The sequence below is a fragment of the Sebastes umbrosus genome, chromosome 15 (assembly GCF_015220745.1).
Source record: "Sebastes umbrosus isolate fSebUmb1 chromosome 15, fSebUmb1.pri, whole genome shotgun sequence".
Taxonomy (NCBI): Eukaryota; Metazoa; Chordata; class Actinopteri; order Perciformes; family Sebastidae; genus Sebastes; species Sebastes umbrosus.
This window is the reverse complement of record NC_051283.1, coordinates 1,721,303-1,742,074: the sequence shown is the minus strand read 5'-3', so window position 1 is coordinate 1,742,074 and position 20,772 is coordinate 1,721,303. Positions and strand designations below refer to the sequence as shown.

The window sequence follows — 20,772 nt, the reverse complement described above, 5'->3', positions numbered from 1 at the left end:
AATAAAAAAGGCACAAGCAAAGAAACGTTTTTTTCCTTTTTTTGTTTTTTACTAAAATTGACTGAGGTATTATTCTTTCACAATGACACCAGCATCATGGTCGTATACAAAAAAAAGTTTAGTTCTAATTACTAAAAATCTGGTGTCACATTTAAACCTTATTGATTTTTCTGTTTATTAGAGGGCAGAACAACTTAACAGCTTATTATCAACTTAAATAGTTGATATGGTGACCTAGTTACCAAACAGTTGCTTATATGCATCCAGTGGACACAGAGCAACATTAGCATTCATTTGGATTCGTGTTTGTGTCACCAGATGAATTTAATTGAAATATTCTCTCTCTTTTAGCTCTGTTTTTGGTCTCCTCCAACTCCTGAGAAAAACATTTGACTCTTTAGCTACTAAATGCTTTATCTTCTTCACCAGCTAGTCGCTAACTTTGTCCGTCTGCTGCAGCGATGCTGATGAGAGCTGTGAGATTCAATCAAAACAGTATGAAGTTATGGGCCGTGAAACCAAAACAATGAACTGAAAGACGCTAAAACACTCTCTGTGTTCAATTCCATTCAACCAATTCTCTGTGGGTTTGCCGCTATACGAGCACATTACACAGTCTTCTGACTTATTGTTAATATAATTAAATAAATAAATATATGAATAAATAAATAAAAGATTAAATAAATAAATGTACAAGTAAGGTGAGACATTAAGATACAAAACAATTATATTTATTTATTTACAAGATCCACAGGATACATTTGTGCATAATTTCAAACATTTGATTTATGTTGCATTTTTTAAAAAATTAAATCAACTGAGCAACTAAAAAAAAGTATGAAAACTTTGGCATCTTAAAAGTGCATCAAACTCAAACTGATCATTCTTACTGAAGTGGTGACGTCACACAATCACGCACTATCAGCATCATGACACTTTTCAAGTTATGTACAGTTAACATAAATCTATTATAAACACTATTCATTACTAATAAGCTCATTTCACATGTAAAAACAATCAACGAATCCCTGATCTTTAAAACAAACAAAAAACAAAACAGAATCATGTAAAAAAATCTGATATTATTTATGTGGTATAAGGCACAGATACACATGCAACCTTTGGTAACCTAAAGCAGCACCACAGTCGTCCTCCAAGGCTTCTGACCTCCAGTTTAGCACTTTCTATACAGTTATACAATCTATTGCAGGTGATTTATCATCGGTAGAGCATTTCAATTATAATCTGATACTAATGATACTAAACAGATATACTGGCAGTACTACATTCAGCCCTGATTACTGCCTTCAGTCTTCCTCTCAGGCTGAAACATCCACCTTCGCGTTTACTAGGAAATGTAAAGAAAAATCTGATGATGTCGCCTCTAAAATTCCCTCTAGTAGTTTACAGTTATAATGCAATATAAATGTATTTTTTGTCACCTTTTATTATATTTTTGTTTTTATTTATTATATTTCTAGAGACCTAAAGAGTTTCTTTAAAGGTGCAATGTGCTTCAAACTAATAGAGGGCAGCATTTCTCCTCTGCTACTGGGTCCATACAATCTAAATTCAGTAAAGTCACCAGTTATTAAAAAATAAATGCCAACTACTAACTAACAGCAGGGCAAGAATACGCAAAAGTCAACCAAACTGATGAAACTCTGAGAGACGGTTAAAATAACTCTGCTATCTTATAATCTTCACGTGTGGCATCGTCCGATAGTTTAGGTGTGTTTACTGTGCCGCTAACTGGGGCTGTGCGGTCAATTTTTACGCTTTGATAGTTTGTTTATTGGATTAAATTCAAAGCGGCAAAAAACGATAAAACGACTCGTATTTTTGTTTCGTCCTCCCTGCCACCAAGCCCCCAGGAAGAACGCCAGGCTGTGAAGCAAATTTTTGTAGTGGCTTTTCCCCATAGACTTACATTGGGAAAGAGACGTCTGTAACTCAGAAGATAATTTGTTTTTAGTTAAAGGTCCCATATCATGCTCATTTTCAGGTACATACTTGTATTTTGTGTTTCTACTTGAACATGTTTACATGCTGTAATGTTAAGAAAAAACTTTATTTTCCTCAAACTGTCTGCCTAAATATACCTGTATTTATCCTCTGTCTGAAACGCTCTGTTTTAGTGCATTTCAACAGAATTGCAACGGAATTGAGTTGCTAGGCAACGATATGGACATGTTTACTTCCTGTCAGCTGATGTTATTTACATACACTGCAACAGGAAATAAACTGGGACACATTTAGAATTTTTACGTTTAAAACCGTGTAATGGTCTAAATATTGTATATTTGTGACATCACAAATGGGTAGATGTTTCAAACGCACAATTTCTGAATACGGGCTGTGTGTTTCTACATATATTGAGCGTTTTGATAGTTTAACAGTATTTTTATAGCACTTAAACCTTCTTTATAATATAAAAGACCTGAAAGTCTCACATTTTACAATATGGGACCTTTAAACAACTTCCCAGTACGAACACTCAAATAGCCCTTATTTAAATCATTAAGTCCTAAAATTTGTAAAATGCACTAAAAGCTAATTTCTTTGTTATGTTTTAAACTAAACTTCTGGCCAGATCTTCCTCATTGCACCTTTAAATGCTGATATTCATCATAAGGACGGTGACCAAGAAAACAAGGAATATCTAAAGGTTAAAAACAGTCAGCTACCTATGATTATGTTTACTGTAAACCCATTTTAATAAGACTTTTAACCAGTGTTGAGGACAGTGGACAACCTATCCTATGCTGTGTTGGAGAAAAAGTCTAAAATACCACATGTTCATGTCATTTATCTGATGTTCATCCTGTAAACCTGTGCACTTAAGTGTCAGATCTAAATAAGGTTTTACGGTCAAATTGTTAAAACTACTGACTTGTTTTCCTCAGTCGATCAGAGCGGCGGCGCTGACGTCTCAGTGTGGTATGGCGGTGCTGGCGCCAGCGCCCATCTCCTTCTCACAGATGAAGGGCCAGTACATGGTGCAGGGGGCGTCGTACCAGCTCCGGATCGCCACTCGCTCCAACACTTGTGTTTTCACAATATAGCCACAGTCCTCGTTGATGTGGTTATTGGGCTCGCCGACCTCCCAAAACCTAAAGTTAGTAGAGAGGAAAAGAGAAAAAAAACAAAACACTTTGGTCAACCATATATTTAAAGGCACAATGAGGAGGATTTGTCGGTTGCGGTTTGTAAACGCAACATTCAAAGTTGGCGCTTCCTCCCCGACTCAACCACCAGAAGCTAACCCCCCCTGACCGCGGTTATGGTACGTGTCCACAGGGGCTTTTTTTTATCGCAAGGGATTACCTCGCTTCCAAGCATTGGACGCTTGATGGGCTGCCACTAATACACAAGGCACCTGATTGGACGAACACTTTCCCTCGTGGGCTGCTGCTCCCAGCTTTCAAACTGGAAACAACATGGCGGCTTGTTTGGAAACTTCCTACTTGTATATCACAAAAATAGTTCATCGAAATGTGTTTCTGAAAACATTTTATGCAAGAAATAAGCCATGCAGTTGATGAATCTTTATTTTCCTCATTTAAATGAAGGTAAAACTGAATGCATTATGTTTGGTACTTCGTGCATGATTAATGTTGCAGTCTCAAGCTTTTGGTGTTCTGGCTTCTTATTTCAAACCAACTGTAAAACATCTGGGGGTGACATTTGACAGCTGTTTGAAATTTGATAAACAGATTAACTCTGTTGTTCAAATGAGCTTTTTCCAGCTTCGTCTTCTGGCTGAAGTAAAGCCCTTCCTCAATCGGCACCATCTCGAGAAGGCAGTTCACGCTTTTATTAGCTCGAAACTTGACTATTGTAATGCACCGTATGTTGATCTCAACCAGTCTTCCCTCCAACTTGTGCAAACTGCTGCTGCTCGCTTTTTAACTAACACTTCCAGACGAGAACACATTGCCCCCCCGTACTTTACTCACTCTATTGGCTTCCAGTTGGCTTTAGAATCCATTTTAAGCTCTTGATGTTTGTTTTTAAAGCCATTGACGGTCTTGCCCCTGTGCAAGAAGTCAACGAGTGTTAGCGCCATAAACCAAACTCCTCAATGCCGGGGAAAAAGTGTAATTAACTGTACATTTTTATATCATATTCATGGACATACTTTATCGTCTTTATAGAATCCCTGTAAAGAAAGAAGAGATCTACTATAATGAAAAGAAGATTGAAAGGTTTAATATTTATCTGTCAACAAATTTGATTCACCTGGCAAAATAGCGATCTGCTGCTTTTAAAACATTTAAAAACAAATTGTCCGTCTTTCTATTTAATTAATTTACATCTTAATTTAAGTTATTTGCTTTTATCTTATTGTGTCAGTCCTGTCTGAAAATATTTCTGGATAATATCTGTCATTGTTTTGTGTTGTTAATTGATTTCTAATAATAAATATATACATACATTTGCATAGAGCAGCATATTTGTCCACTCCCATGTTGATAAGAGTATTAAATACCTGACAAATCTCCCTTTAAGGTTCATTTTGAAGTGCAAATTTTTTTTTGATTAATCACGATTAACTATGAAAGATCATGCAATTAGTTGAGATTAAATATTTGAATCAATTGACAGCCCTAGTCATAAGTGATGATTGAGAGGGATTATACATTCTTTTATGCATAAACTCAATTATTTCCACCAATATCTGTGAAGAAAAGCAGTCTGGAGATACAAAGTAAAAGTTGCAGACGCCGTAAAAAAAGTGGTTAAAGGTTAAAGATTGATGTTAAATCACACAACATGTGAGCAGAGTTCAGCCAGAACATGAGGGGAAAATAAAAAAAACCTATCTCAGCAGGAAAAGAGGAAGGGAAGGAATGTGGGGGGTTAGTCATTTTCAAAATGAGGAAGAGAAATCAGATGGTTATTAGAAAATCTGTCGAGTTGGCACAAGATGGGGTAGAACAAAAGGAGAAAAAAAAATACAATGAGGACAAAATATTAACACCAGTCAGACGGACAGAAGGATGAAGATGAAGATGACTGTGTTTTAAAGCAACATGTATCTTTCCACAGTCCCTTCAGGCTCTGACACATTTGTTTTTCATCAGAGGTCAGAGGTCAGGGTCACCTGCAGTGCAGCGTCCTGCAGCAGTTTACCAGCAGTTACATAACGCCACTCAGAGCTGCTGTTTGCAGCGAGAGCAGGCGGACTTGATCCTGGCCCCCCTCTAGCTGTTATCTCACATCTGGAACATGGTGAACCTTTAACTCTGTAGTGACTGTTTTTTCTGGGGCCAACCAAAGAAATTCTTTGTTGACTAACACTCATACGGTTTTGTCGGTTAATCGATTAGCTGATTTAATTGTAAAATAAGTTTCTCCACAAAGAATCACACAAAAGCATCACTTTAAATCTGGTGTTTAGCAGCGATGTGCTCAGAAGACTCTTGGAAATAAGTCCCTCTCTACATGTAAACAGATATTTTTAAAAATGGATATTTTCCCCTCCGTTTAAAAGAACATTTCTGTCCACACGACCATTGTTTTACAAAATATCTCCGTCCACACTAGAACACAAAAACGAATCCAAGCGCTCGCTGGGCCAGTAGGTGGCGATAAAGGCTGCGTCAACGATACCATGCTCTAGGTCAGCTAGACCTGGCCTGATCCGAAACCGTTGTTTCTGGTGGACTGCCTCTGTTCGTCTGTGAAGTGTTGCAGCAATATTAAGTTCAAATGTAAAGTAGCAATTAGTCCGAGCAGTGCTAAAAAAACGTAAACTAGTGTACGTAATTATAATTGTTTCTGGTGCATGCAAATTACACAAAGCAACAATGGGCATGTGCGAATTGAGGAGATGATGTCATCGCTTCCCAAACTCTCCGTTTTACACGTCCACACAGTTTTCAAAAGTATCCGTTTTTTTGTACCCAAAACTCTGTTTGTGTGGGACAAGAGGCCGAAACGTAGGGGGAAAATATCTGTTTTTAAGATTATCTGTATACATGTAGACAGGGCCGAAGACATTGAGCACGAAAAAAGCACAACACAATACTAATCGACTAAAGTCGACGAAGACCAAAACAACCGATCAGTCGACTAACCCTAATTTTTTCCGTAACTTACTTAACATCTGTACTCCATTGTTCATTTACGTAAGGGATAATGTACAGCGAGCCAGTCATTGTTGTGAAATAAACCCCGACACGCTAGCTGTATATTATCCTGCTTGTTACACGGCTACACACTTAAGAAATCAATATTTCGACACAAAAACAGTCCTCCAGAGTCCGACATCAGAACTGCGCCCATAGCAACGGTCTGTTATACATAGCAACGGTCTGTTATACATAGCAACGGTCTGCTATACATAGCAACGGTCTGCTATACATAGCAACAGTCTGTTATAGAGAAATAACAGACCGTAGAACGCAATGATTGACCAGAATCAGAATCGAGAATTCAACAAAGCAGTGTAATAAATGTGGATAATACCTGGTTCAGACTCAGGGCTACACTATGGTCAAGGGACCCCTTTCAAAATGGCCATGACAGTTTTTCCTCGCCAAAACTTAGCACAAGTTTGGAGCGTTATTTAACCTCCTTCATGACAAGCTGGTATGACATGGTTGGTACCGATGGATTCATTAGGTTAGTTAGTTTCATATGATGCAGTATCTTCACTTTAGTTGTAAAACCGATTCTGCTACAACGTCTGAAATATTGATTGCATTAATGCGCTAAAGAAACTAGTGGCGTTAAAGCGTTTTTGCGTTACCGCGCTATTTACCGTGCTATTTACCGCGCTGACTTTGGCAGTTCTAGTGTAGAATGACAAAAGAGAGCTGGGAGAGATCGTCTGTTTCAGGAAATTACAAAAACGAGTACTGACCCTCTTGATATTTGCATCCTTTGAGTCGTGCTGCTGAATAAAAATAAGGATCACATTGGTTTCAAACTAACAATAGTTTTAAAGAAGCGTACTTCTCCATTGCCTTCTATAGGAACCTGTTTTTGGAGTCCAGGAACTTCACTTCCTTTTTTGATTGCTTCCCTCCAAAAATGTTCTGCACCTCAGGGATAACTAAACAGGAAGTATTGCGTTGAAGTTTGCACTTCGCAGTGGTCAATCGCCTCGCCCTACTTCTCCCTTTTCCCTCCGCTGGCTGCATCTTTCCTTTGGCCACCGGACTCTCTTCGTTCAGTGTAAACCAGGCTAACAATCGTCACTGTGCAGCTCGCAGGCCAAAACCTGTGCCAGAGTCTGTAGGTATGCGAGAGGTCAGTTTTCAACAGAGGTCCAATGGTCAGTCAGTCTGAGTGTGCGTGTTTGTCCAAGCATGTGTAATTCACAGACAGCCTGGAGCCATAAGAGTGAACTCACAACTGTTTATCTCAGTCCTCCCGGTTTTCAAGGCTACATTTCATGTCCTGTCTCGTTTTTTTTAAAACCTGGTCACAGGGCTCGAAATTAACTTTTTTCCTCAGTGTCCCGCATCTGTCCCGAATTTTGCTTTCAACTGTCCCAGACTTAACGACTAATGTCCCAAATTTAAGTTCTTTTCTCATTCTACATAATAAATATAATTTTATTATAAACTATTTATTATAAACTATGCGAGGTAATGGTCGGACAAATCATAAACTGACATCTCTTCTCAGGATGTGTTCATTTTCTTCATTTATCGCCATAAACTCGGCCCCGTTGCGGTGAAGAAAGAGTCAGAAGTTTTTTTTTTTCCTTACTTAGGCCACTAAAGTCTTTAGTGCAACGGTTTAAGCCTTGAAACTAGCAATTGAGACCATAAACTCGTGTTTACAATGTTTACTGAGGTAATAAATCAAGAGAGAAGTAGGCTCATTTTCTCAGAGACTTCTATACAATCAGACTTCTTTTTGCAACCAGAGGAGTCGCCCCCTGCTGGCTGTTAGAAAGAATGCAGGTTTAAGGCACTTCAGCGTTGGCTTCACTTCTCAGACCTGGAGGTTGCCCACTGGTATGGATATAGACGAGTACCTGTGCTGCACCTAGGGATGTCACGATACCAGAAATCTAGTAGTCGATACCAATACCAGTGAATTTCCACGATTCTCGATACCAATTTGATACCACGGTAAAAAAACAAAACAACAATAATAAATCTCATGTAATTCAACACGTACTCTTTTATTAAAAACATTTGAACATCACAAAAAAACAGAGGCATGTAGCCTTTAAGTAATAAATAAAAAGAATTGACCCATTCTGTTCATTTTGGCGTATCAGCGGCATGTTATCAATCGATAGTCAGACGACGGACACTACATACTGACCCTGAATGCATCTTGTCCGTCAGCTCAGAGAAGCAGGAGCAGGAGGCAGAGGATTTGTTGTCGAAGTGAAAAGCAAACGCACCTATTTAGCAATATTTCACGTTTAATCTCAATGCTATAAGGGAACCATAACGTTAATGAGGTAATCGCCGCGAGGTGGGTGGAGCCGTCACAGCCGGTATGCACGGAGCAGCGGCGCCAGGTAGACCACCGCAGCGGAGCCCCGCTGCCAGACACACCGCCACGCGACGACAACGATCAGAGTCAGCGCTCTGCACATGTTGACCGTCATCTTTTCTTGTAAAATGTCCGGTGTAATCGGTGACACCGGTGTTGTCACAAGTTTATTAACCGGTGGGAAAAAATTTGCTCACCGTCACATCTTTACCAATGACCATTACAGGCATCCTACGGTACCTTCGGTACTGTAGAAAAAGAGTACCGTCACTTTTTTAAAATTTTGGCATCGACTTGGAACCGAAGTATCGGTTCTCGTGACATCCCAAGCTGCACCACCTGGTACATTTTCATGGAAACTGTGATTAAAATCACAAAGGTTTCAATTTCTACTAACATTTGCTGTAGAGGAGCCAATTTGTCTCAGAATATGGAAAGTGAACCCAGAAAAGACCAATGAAAGAAAGTTAGGAGGCGAGATGAGTTATGAAAGAAGTAAACCTACCCTCCGACCAGCGGGGTACCATCCACCCATTTCCACTGATCCTCTGTGTGCTCGTCACTGATCCCAAACCAGAAGGCGTTCCAGTGGCCTCTGGGAAGAAGATCCCACAGAAACGTCTGAGAGGAAACACACAAAAAGGAGATATTGAAGTATATTCAAGGAACACGTCGTTCATCACTGGTTGTTCTTGTACAGCAGAGAGACGCTCAATGTCTGACATTTGATTAATAACCCAACCTGTCACCAGACAGGATGTCGATACGGACAAGTCTGCAAAAACAATTGTGTATTCATCAATAATGAGTCTGGTGATATTCTCGTATATAGGGTTTGTGTGACCAGCCAGGGAAAGGGCGTAATATTTAGAGAATATTCTCTGAGATCAAAGTGGCAAATTTATGAGAAAAAAACTCAAAACTAATTTGCGAGACCATAAAGCCATGTCGGTCGTAGTCATGCTGTGACCACGCAGCTCGTCGTACTGTACCTGCTCCTCGGCCGTGTGGATGATGGCCAGGTAAGCTCCTTTGCTCTGGCAGTACGACTGGCTCTCGGGCCAATCCCTTGTGGTTCTGGAGATGAAGTAACAGTGGTCGTTGAAGAGATGCCAGTCCATGGGGCAGACGATGGGCGCCTTCGTCGTCGGTTTGATCACCTCAGGAGCTGATGACGCGCAAAGAGAGAGATTTAGCATCCGGGGAAGCAGAACAGTACAGTCTCAAATGGACACTTTACTCTCATACAGTAACAGTAGCACAACGATAGGTGATCAAATTTGACATGTTGGTGACCAAAGCCCCCCCCGCATACAAATATGGAGCCGCCTACCTTTAGTGGCCATCTTGGCAGCCAGCTTGGCCTGCAGCTCGTCCTTCTCTTTCTGGAGCTGGTTTTTCTCCTGCTGCAGTTTGCTGATGGAGGCGGTCAGAGCCGACACGTTGGCGTTCTGTGTCTGCTTCTGCGTCTCTGATGCGGCTTCACCACCGCTCTGAGGTTTGTTCTTATCTGTGGAACATATGGAACGATGGACCACTTAGTTAACAGATATAGTAAACGTTATCAATTAAAGCTGCTACGAGGAACTCTCATTTTGTGTGATTTTGGCGGCCCGTGTGGACAAAAGTGTGGCAGTCTTTCCGAGCACCAGAGTCCCTTTAGAAAACCTCTCATTTTACTGCAGCAGGGTCTGACAGTCTGCCCTGCGCAATCCTGGTTCTGGATCTCCCGTGCCTCCCTTCCCTCCAGCGGGCCCAGCAATACGGCCTGGACCTCCAGCAGCGTGGTGTCGGTGTCGGCTCCCAGCGGGAACCGGCAGAGCAGCGAGGCGAAGCTCTGCTCCTGGCTGGAGCTCCGACTGCAGGTCGAAGGCAGCAGCGAGGCGGGCTGGGTATCGGTATCGTGTAGTGTGAACTCGGCATTAAGTGCAACACACGGATGTGTTTTCGTCATTTGGTGCTTTAAGCTAAAAGCTGACCTGAAGAATGTGAGTGAGCCTTTTTACTTGTAATTTAGTCTTACTTAAAAAATACAGCATTGAAATGCCACACATGCCATAGTTTTAGGTATTGAATTTATTGATCAAGACGTCCACACTGAGAGAGAGAAGACCATCTGCCTTTACAAAGACAGTGGAAAATATGAAGCTAGACAGACTTAAATATACATCTCTAATAAATCTGACGACTGAAAGCTGAAGGTGAATGATGAATAATGTTCAAATCAAGGAGAATTTAAAATGCTTATTTTTTTGTTTGTTTGAGTTTAGAAACGGCAACCAGAATGAAAGTTACACAAGTCTTGTATGAGATATAAAAATGCACATATTTGCTCTCACACACTGTACATCATTCATCACATCATCCACACTGCACTTTCCCCTAAAAAGAGTTTAATTTTAACTGTAGATTCTTAGAAAATGTACTCTCGAATCATGATAATTATCTAAATAAACACAATTTTATATTTTTTTTCTTTTCTTTTGCCAAATGTGTTAATTCATTTACAGCCCAATTATTATCACATTTAAAAACATGTAGAAAGATTCCCTTTAAACTTCTTTTTCACTTTGCCGCCGACGTCTCACTCCGGCTCAGCTGGCAGCCGTTTAACTAACGAGTTCATTAAAAGCAGAAGCAGCGTTTCAGCTGTGTGGCTGTTTCAACATAACAAGCACACACACGCACACACACGCACGCACACACACACACACACACACACACACACACACACACACACACACACACATATATACAACATGTACTAAGTGTGTAAATGCTTTAATGGTCAGTGTTGCAAGGCTCAAACCGCTGGATCCTCTTTTTTTCTTACCTGAAACTGTTAATTTGGCAATTTTGAATTCACTGTTTCCGCCTCAGTTTTCACAGCGTATACTGATGACGAACCCGAGTCACTTAGTGGTTTTTATTTGATATCTTCCTGTTCGCTAGTGCCTACAGATTATCAACAGTGGATGTGGGAGAATTTAAAGGGACTGTTTGTAACTTCTTACACGTATAAATCATTGCGGGTCGGTGTCCCATGCGCGCTCGCGTGTGGCTACGCTGTTCAGGCTCAGACTCTAACACAAACTACACGGAAGCACCAAAACCTCTTGGTTGTATCTAGTGAAGCCCGTCTGTTAAACAGTGTTGGCCGAGGTCGGAGGACGCGGGGGAGACCGTAGCTTTGGTCTCCAGGACCGGAGTCTCTGCTGTACTCTGTTACTCTGCTCCTCTGCCTGCCTTCACTCACACACCACGCTCGTTCTCACTTGAATGCTACATGAACACTACACACTGCAGAAGAGTTAGTTTAGCTCTGAGAATATCTAGTGAATGTACAGTGGACGTTTGTGCAGAAATAACTGCTGCAGCTCCTCCAGACCAACAGAGGTTTCCCGTGTCTTGTGAAGTGACGGGGTTCCGCAGAGAGAAACGTTATCGTCTCCGACCAAAACTCCGGTGTCTCCCCTGTTCCCTCCGGCCGCGGTCGGGGGGCTGAGGCAGGAAAAGCCAACACTAGGATCAGCATTGATTCATGGAGAGACCTTCGTCTGGTCAGCTAACATTACTGCCAAGCAGCTGAAATATAGAGTGATATTGTGCTTTTAGCTGACGTGCGTCGCCTCACTGTTTTGAGCGATGCTCGTTCATGTCTATGTAGAACGAGCACAAGTGCGAGCGGCGAGCAACAGGACGCTGACTTTCGTTGACTTAACGACCACAGGTGTCGCTGTTAACAAGACATTTCTGATTCTTACAAACAGTCCCTTTAACAGCAGAAAAGAGTAGACTACAGGGCATCGACATCATTTAAATTTCAAAACTGAATGACTTTAAACTACTTATTTATTATCTTCACATTTGCTCTCAAATGAAAACAAACACATTCTTACTACCTACATTAGCATAGTCCGACTACTTTAACATAGAAATAAAAATACATACAAATAAATGTGTGGAAATTGTCATAATTGAGACAGAACAAGACATAAAGATGGAAACAAAAGTATTTAAATATGTTTAGGCGTTTTGCAGAAAAGGCTCTCAAATCTATGTACAGTATGTATTATGTGCATTTTTTTTTTATCATTAACCCATATGTGCCCAAAGACTATATTTACTAGGTATGATAAGGAAATATGCCACGACATGTGGAGGACGGAACCTAAAATAAATAAATTACTTGATAAATAAATAAATATGTCATTAAATATAGCAATATTAAAAATAAATGTCGCCATTAATTAATTGATAAAATGTGATACAAATTAATATTTCTGTTTTAATTTGCTTCTTTATTTATTTATCTTTGTATCAATTGCCTTATTTATTTTTGCATTTATTTTTGACAACATTTGTTCTGATTGGTCATCTTGAAATTTGGTACGGACATACTTTGGGCAAGTATCTTAACAGCACAACTTTTTTAGATCGCATGAAAAATCACACTTTTATTAATAGTAAAGTGAGGATTTTTGAAAAATAAGTAAAAATGCTAAAATTGTGTTTATCAAATGTCTTCCATATGATTTTTTTTACACTGCATATGTTTGCATATCTTTGATATTCAATTTGTTATGAGTTCAGAGATACTAAATACTTAATTGTGCTCTTTGTAGATTGTGAGATACAGTCATTTTCTGATCATACACAGTCTCACGGCAGTTCGTGAAATAGTTACGAAATTTAATCTATTTAATTTGTGTACATAGACACGAATTTTCCTTTTTTATCGTGATGCTCAGCACGACTTTCAACAACATATTTTTTCCTACTTTTTCCTACGAATGTCCAACAACGTGTGACACACGTGTTAATTACTGCTTCAGTCTTTTCAAAATAAAACTACTAAGTTAGGTTCAGGAAAAGATCGGCTTGGTTAGGCTTAGGCAACAAACTACTTAGTTAGCTTTAGGAAAAGAACGTGCTCTGGGTTAACACCGGAAGTGCCGTAACTTATATATACACAAATTAATACATCAAATTTTGGGACTATTTCATGAACTGCTGTGCAACTGGGCTGTATATTTAGTCTTTGGGCACATGGGAATACTGTTTATTTTTATTTTTTTAAATGGTAGAAAATGCCCTAGAATAAGAGAAAGCAGTAAAAATGTAGGGAATTTTATTATTTTCAGTACATTTCTTACATATTCTGAGACATACAGGGCGTTCTATTAAATATAATGTAATCTAGGGATGCTCATTTTGAAAAATGTTCTTAACCAATAACCGACCCTCGTTAACCGATTATTAACCGTTAACCGACAAGATTTGTGCCTCGCATGCAGCGGTGTACCAGCTGCAGGAGCACAACAGTGTGTGTATTTGTTCTACGTTAGCAGCTCTAGCATTGCCGGAGGCTTCGTGTTCGCCGCCGCACACGTAGTCTGCGTAACTTTAGTGAGTTTCCAACAGACCGTGTGTGTGTGTGGCGTTCTAGCTGTGATCGTAGGTGTAGCAGTGTGTCTACAGTTTATTTGTCGATGAATAAATGCTACGAAATTACAACTCTTCCGCTCCGCTCAAGCGAGCCAGAGACCGGAGCCGACTTCCTGTATCCTACAACCTACAGCTCCGCCTCTTAAGGTGGGCTGTTAAGGTGGACCAGCTTTTCTCCTTAAAGTGAGGAGCCGCTCCTCTGAGCCGCTCAGCTTTTGAGTTAATTATTAACATTTCTTTTAACCGTTTTAACTGATAGCGTTAATCGGTTAAAATGCTTAATGTCGGTTACATTTAAACGGTTAATTATGGACATCCCTACTGCACAGGGTTCCTTTAGTGTATTTTTAACGTTATAATACACAAAGAAATAAATTAAATGACAGAAATAAGTATGTAGTTTGTGTACTCACAGTGTGCTGTGACGGCTATGATAACGATCAGCAGGACAGCGCACAGCGTAGCCAGGCAGATGGTGGCGAGGCGGTAGACCCCGGGGCTGCTCGGCCTGGGGATCAGTTTGACTGGGTGAGCTGGAGGTGGCAAGAGGGAAAGATTGTTAATTAATGTAATAAACCAAGTTTTCTATGCCATATACTTAAAGCTAAATAACCATATTATTGAGCCTGTTAAATGTGAATGTTAAAGGGAGACAAAGAAATAACCAAAGTTTCCATATACCACGGTTCGTATGATATCCTACGAAAAATTATTCCTCATTTTTCGTGCATTCTCCTACAAATATCCAGCAACACGTGACTGACGGTGTCTTCAGATGGGGTCGTGTTTATCGTGTTCACCAGTAGAGTCCATATGAACACCCCTCTCATGTCGTATTCACGACCTCGTAAGTGGAACGTTTCTGAGAGCTCAGAGTTCACAAGTTCTGACGTGTTTGTTGACGTTGTCAGAGATGGCGGAGGCCATGGAAGTAAATTTTTGGGTGCATAGTAAGTTAATATATTGTAATTTTAGTCGTATATATTGTAATTCTTTGTACTGGCGATGTCTGTGGCTTCTAGACGCCGACAGTAACGTTAATATTGCTGTTGCTTACTGTGGTTGTTTATTTGGGTTTTATTTTATACTTTTTGCACTTCCTGTAAAGCCCTTTGCAACTTTTGTTTTGAAAAGTGCTTTATGAGTAAAGTTTAGAGCTGAAAATAATTTGTTGATTAATTGATCAGCAGTAAAATTTATCAGCAGTGATAATCAATTCATTGTTGAGTGAGTTTTCAAGCAAAAAAAATATTTTCTGATATTTAATGGAAACAATTATGATAATGAAAATAATAATTATTGGCAGCCCTAGTAATTATTATCATAATAAATAATAATAGAATAGAATAATAGAATAAAATAGATACTAATAACAAATTAAGTATGAATTGCAACCCAAATATATATTCTATGCTATAACAGGATGATCCAAACAGGAGCATTTTAGTGATAAAAAATGTGTGCAAAACTGACATTAGGTTACATAATGTAATCAGCAGTGATAATCAATTAATTGTTTAGTAATTTTTTAAAAGCAAAAACACTATTTTCTGATATTTAACAGACCAAACAATTAATCTATTAAAAGAACAAATAACCTTCAGATTATTTGATAATGAAAATAATCATTACTGGCAGCCCTTGTAAATTATTATCATAATAAATAAATAATATGATAGAATAATAGAATATATAATAATAACAAATGAAATATGAATTGCAACCCAGGTATTTTTATTCCATAACACTATAATGATCCAAACAGGAGCATTATAGTGATCAAAACTGTGGACATAGGTTACATAATATTGAGTATTGATTTGTGAAGTGAATCCAGTATTTCTTTCAGCTTGGAGCCTAAAAGCAGCACAACCAAAAGAAAATGAACTCAAATATGAAATTCTAATGAGTGACTGATTGAATTGCTCCATAAAGACGCAGCAGTTGGATTAAACACATGGAGTTGTTCTCTCTCTCTCTGTGGTGAGTCCTTACCGCCGGGTCCCACATCTGGCCTGCGGTTCACATCGTCATATGCGCCCTCGTCGTCTATCAGTTTGGAGTACATCCCGTCACAGACCGGGGAGCTGCCGGTGGTCGACATGTCAGCGGTGGAACACACAAAGTATTACAATGTAAAAGTGTTGGAAGTTTGGAATGAAAGGAGTAACAAGCTCCCAGTCAGACTGTGCCTCAGTGCCCCTCCTCTCCTCTCCTCTCCTCTCCCTGGGTTATAAACCGATCCCGGTGGAGCTGCACCGGAGTCAAACAGCGCAGAGTGAGCCAGACGCGTTCCGGTCTGTTGTTTCAAAATAAAAGCCCCAACAGAATCAAAATCAGAAATTCTTTATTGATCCCGGGGGATATATAAATATATAAAAATAGAGAAATCATGATAAAATATAAATAATATAAATAAGAAATATATATAATAACAGTGCAAATAAATAATGCTGAAAAATAGGATCTATGCAAATAATATAAATGCATGCATTTATAATAATGCAAGAATACTGTAAAATAAGAATTTTAGTTTAAATGTTTTGTATAAATAAATGCAGCGTTAATACCGGAGTAAACCACATTATTGCACAGCTGAATTATTGCACTAAATTATTGCACTGTTAAGTCAGTATTGCACAGATTAATATATAATAAATTATAGGGTTATAGCTCCTGATAGGGGTAATATATGTATATACATAACTGGAAAATTTCACAAAAATCTCTGAGACTCTCCTTCCTCCTTCTCCTTATAAATCCTTATAAGTAGTTCCACAGTCTTTGTTGTAGCTGCTCTTCCGTTTCTTTGTGCTAGTTTCCATCATATTCCTGCTAAATCTGCAGCTTGGGACTTTGTGGTGACTCGCAATTTTTCCCCGTTGGACATAGCGTAGCAAAGACGGTAAAATGTTAACCTGCACTTGACACACGTGTGCTCAGTTCCCTGCTTTCTTCACAGCCATTGGATAAAAGCCAGATTTTAGAGAAGCGTCTGTCCTGCAGCAGTTGGACTTTTGAAAAACTAGAGACAATGAAAATGTGGGACATCGTCTCAATATGTGGGACGTGGGACAAGGGATCACAATGCTGTGCAGTCCCTCATGAAGTGGGACGCCTGGTCACCCTAGTGATGAATGATGATGTTGGATTATTATTGGACTATAATCAAAAATGCATTAATCCTAATTTCAAGTATTAAAGTAAAAAGTACAATATAATTCTCTAAAATGTAGTAGCCTAAGTAAACGTAACATGAAATTGGAATGCTCAACAAGTAGCCTATCTCAAAATGATATTTAAGTATGCTACAGTACTTCAGTAAATATACTTATTCACTGCTAACAAAATGATATTATTATCTATTGTATATAGGCTCAGTGGAATAAAGCATGTGACGTTGATGTTTTAGCAGCCCATGGACTGTTGTTGAATTCCCCCTCTTTTCGCTGCACTCTGTGTTTTTATTGTGCTTATCTCTTAGGACAGGATATCAAGAAGAAACGCCACTGACATCTGCATCAGTGCTTTGTACTCTGACCAGAGTCAATTTCTTACAAATGAATGGATGTATGGGTGTCTGCCCATGCTCACCTGGACCCAATACACACTCACATCCTGCATTTTTAGCCCATACTGTAGGTACAGTAAACCCGTATGCTTGAGTACTCACATATATCAATTTTCAAGTTTCCTTTCGGCAACACAGGTTGCCATACATACCATAATACAATAGTTTTTCTTATGAATAGGCTATAACAAGAGGTCCATGGAGTATAGGCCTATATTGGTGCTTTTTGCTGTTAATGTTTACCACATTTATTTTACATAAACCAATAACAAACATATTTTCATACAAATACCCTGCCAACGGCATAAAATCAGCAAGTCTGTAGTTTAACATGCTCAATTTAAAGGGCTATTATTTTGAAGGCAAACCCGTATGTATTCCGGTCTTGTTGTGGCGGGCTAGACGTAGTTCTCTCATGCTTATTGAGACACATTATTTACGTAAAATCCCCCAGACTTCTGTTGTTCTCTAACTTTTTTTTAGGGGGGGGGGGGGGAGGGATTTATGGGAACAAGAACAACTGTAACAGTTTCCAGTGTTTGTCCCTGTCTATAATGTCTTAATTTTTTTCATTAGTTTGTGTAATATGAAGTAATTGGTTCATAAATTATATATTACACAAATTAATGACAAAATAACACAAATTATAGCATTACTTATTACTAGTAAACATTATTAATTATCATTTCATTGTTTGTTAACAGTAAACTGACTATTAACTAAAGTTTACTGTTAACAAACAATGAAATGGTAATTACTAATCTTTACTAGAAATTAGTAATGCTATAATGTATGCTATTTTATCATTAGTTTGTGGAATATGAAGTAATTGGTTAATAATAAATTCAATATTGTATCATAGCTGATAAGAGTGATAACAATTACATTCTGATTAACATTAGTAAACTATTTATTAACGGTTAATTGTTGCACAATTATAGCATTTTATATACTACATTAAGTATTTGTTGATATTTTATTTAATTACATTTTTATTTTCATTTTTTTTCCTCCATTAATTATTTATTTTTTATTTATTTATGTAGGATTTTCCCTTTGCATTTCACCCTTTATTTATTTCACCAAACTTATTTTTTCTGTATTCTTTTCTATATGCATTTCTTTACACATTTTTCGTACATTTCTTTATGCATTTCTGCCTCATTATGTAAATGAGGGGTCTCCTAACGGTAAAGGTGTGCAGATCAACCACATTTTCACCAGTGCTTCCCCTAAACATGCGCAATGTCACTTTTGAACCAGAAGATGTCACCATTTAATAATGTATTCAACTTTGACACTCCAGTGACAGCATGGTCTAAGTGTGATTCATTCACATGTGCAACAGAGTGAAATATACTGCAGACATTAATGGTAGTGTTACAGCAATTAAGATCTGGAGAATGTTTCTGTTCCTCTTTTCAGTTCCTCCACCTCCATTCTGTACCGACGCTTACAACACATCATGTAGGTTGAAACCTTTATTTTGGTAAACAGATATACAATAATATTATGACTCCCTCAGGAATAATCCAAAAAGGTGTCATGTGCATTTGAAGCCAGATAAATAGGCTACAAAAAATCAAGTTATAAGAATTTAACTTGTACTAACTTGTAAAAAGACCAAAAACACTTTATTTTAAGGTAACTTAAAGGTTTTATTTTTCACATGCTCATACAAATATGTGCAATGCAACCCTGTCTCCCACAAAATACATTCCCATACAACTACTGGGTGAAAGTTATGTGTTTGTTTGACCTCAACTTCATGCTGGATCGCAGTGATATCAACTAAATCTAGTTGAAAGAAAATATGAAGACACAGAAATCTTCATAATTCCCATTCCCAGACAAAACCTGAACATCCCTCAAATTCCGAAAATGCTATTTGAAATATAAACACTTATGTTATCAAAAGAAAAGCTCATCAACTAGCAACATAAAATGCAAAAGATATGAACTACCCACTTGGTGTAACAACAATATATCTACATAAATATGCATGTATGTAAAGTATATGCAAAAACACATTTTCTCAATCTGATCCTGAGACAAGCTCAGTGTTTTTGGATTAAATGGATCCACTGTTTTAATTGAAGACAGAAACAAATGCCCACAGGTATACGTTTATAAAATACATGAGCACAGTTGATTTGATGAAGAAGTCTTTGTTGTGTTCATACAATATCAGTGTTAATGCAAGAAATGTTAATTCTGCTGACAGAGAGGAAGACAGAGAGACTGTGCTGTCCTCGCTTTTGAGCCTTTAAGTGAAGTAGTACCGTCTCATTTATATTATATTTGCTGTCAAATCGCAAATTACATGCGTGTTATATTACTTTATGCAGATGATACCCTGCTTTATATTTCTAATCCTTAAAAAGAAAGGAAAGAAGAAATTAAAAGACATGTCACTTTAATAATACAAATGATAAAATCTTTATTGTTTTAAAATGTTGAAAACATCAGGACAAGCAAGGACACATTAATGTTGAAACATGAACCAGAGAGAGAGAGCAGACATAGAGCAGTATCAGAGTGAAACCAGTAGCAGAGTACCAGTGAATCATGTCAGGACTGGGAACACTGGTCTCTCCTCAGTGTCTCTGAGAGCGGAGTCTGGGAGCCCTGGGTGGCCTCACAGGTCACAGAGCCCACCTTCCTCCACTGGTCTGCAGGGAGCCTCCGGGTGCTGCTCCAGCTTTAGTGGCCGTCCTTCTCCAGCACCCCGGGGCTCCTGCTCTCCTCCCAGCTGATGCTGCTGCTGCTGCTGCTGCCGTCCACCTTCCAGGCCAGACTCCAGTCTGAGGGGAAGCCCTTGTTGGCCAGGCACATGAGCGTGGCCTTCCCCTGCTGCAGCTCCTCACTGGAGGGGGGCAGCACCGTCAGGGTGGGGACGACTCGACCCACTGCAGAGAGAGAGATTATTAAATGAGGTTGCAGCAGAGGAGGCTACTGATTCTGTTGGTCTTCCTCAGATTGGATGAAACTGATCTTAAAGGTTTCACTTCCCTATGTGAGCTCAGTAACCATGGCAACAGACGGGCATCACTGCTGAACCATGACAACAGACGGGTTTCATTACTAAAGATAAAAAAGTTTAACTGGCACTCTTTTATTAAACATTCTGAGTTTCATAGTTTTAAATATCACACTAGAGATGAAAATTGTGAGGCTTTTATTTATTATTGTATATTTAATTTGTAAATAGTATCATCACTGACACATTCATATGAATATATAACTACTGAAATATTATTCAAACTTATGAAATATGTTGAATA

General features: G+C 38.8%; 1 protein-coding gene and 2 gene segments (V, D, J or C); 1 reads left to right on the top strand and 2 right to left on the bottom strand.

Annotated features, from left to right (window-relative positions):
- Window positions 1-709: 709 nt before the first annotated feature.
- Window positions 710-16,146, bottom strand: LOC119503280 (CD209 antigen-like protein E). The gene is made up of 7 exons (XM_037794988.1): window positions 15,913-16,146; window positions 14,331-14,450; window positions 9,803-9,979; window positions 9,462-9,637; window positions 8,975-9,090; window positions 2,894-3,113; window positions 710-1,348 (listed from the first exon to the last, which is right to left on the bottom strand). Exons 1-6 carry the CDS (start codon window positions 16,019-16,021, stop codon window positions 2,933-2,935), a joined length of 879 nt encoding a protein of 292 aa, XP_037650916.1. The 5' UTR covers window positions 16,022-16,146; the 3' UTR covers window positions 710-1,348; window positions 2,894-2,932.
- Window positions 14,444-20,772, top strand: part of LOC119503300 — a 26,778-nt gene continuing 20,449 nt past the window's right edge. The window contains exons 1-3 of the C gene segment in view: window positions 14,444-14,456; window positions 14,802-14,810; window positions 16,711-16,720.
- Window positions 19,180-20,772, bottom strand: part of LOC119503291 — a 20,416-nt gene continuing 18,823 nt past the window's right edge. Inside the window, 1 exon segment of the V gene segment in view lies at window positions 19,180-20,332. Within this exon segment, the coding sequence occupies window positions 20,192-20,332 (141 nt within the window).

Bases quoted from the DNA above. Each gene is read 5' to 3' on its own strand.
- LOC119503280 (XM_037794988.1), bottom strand. From the start codon at position 16,021: ATGTCGACCACCGGCAGCTCCCCGGTCTGTGACGGGATGTACTCCAAA. The intron at 9,980-14,330 runs GTGAGTACACAA...TATGTTCCACAG, and splicing joins CATAGCCGTCACAGCACACT to ATAAGAACAAACCTCAGAGC. The intron at 9,091-9,461 runs GTACAGTACGAC...GTTTCCTCTCAG, and splicing joins TCCACACGGCCGAGGAGCAG to ACGTTTCTGTGGGATCTTCT.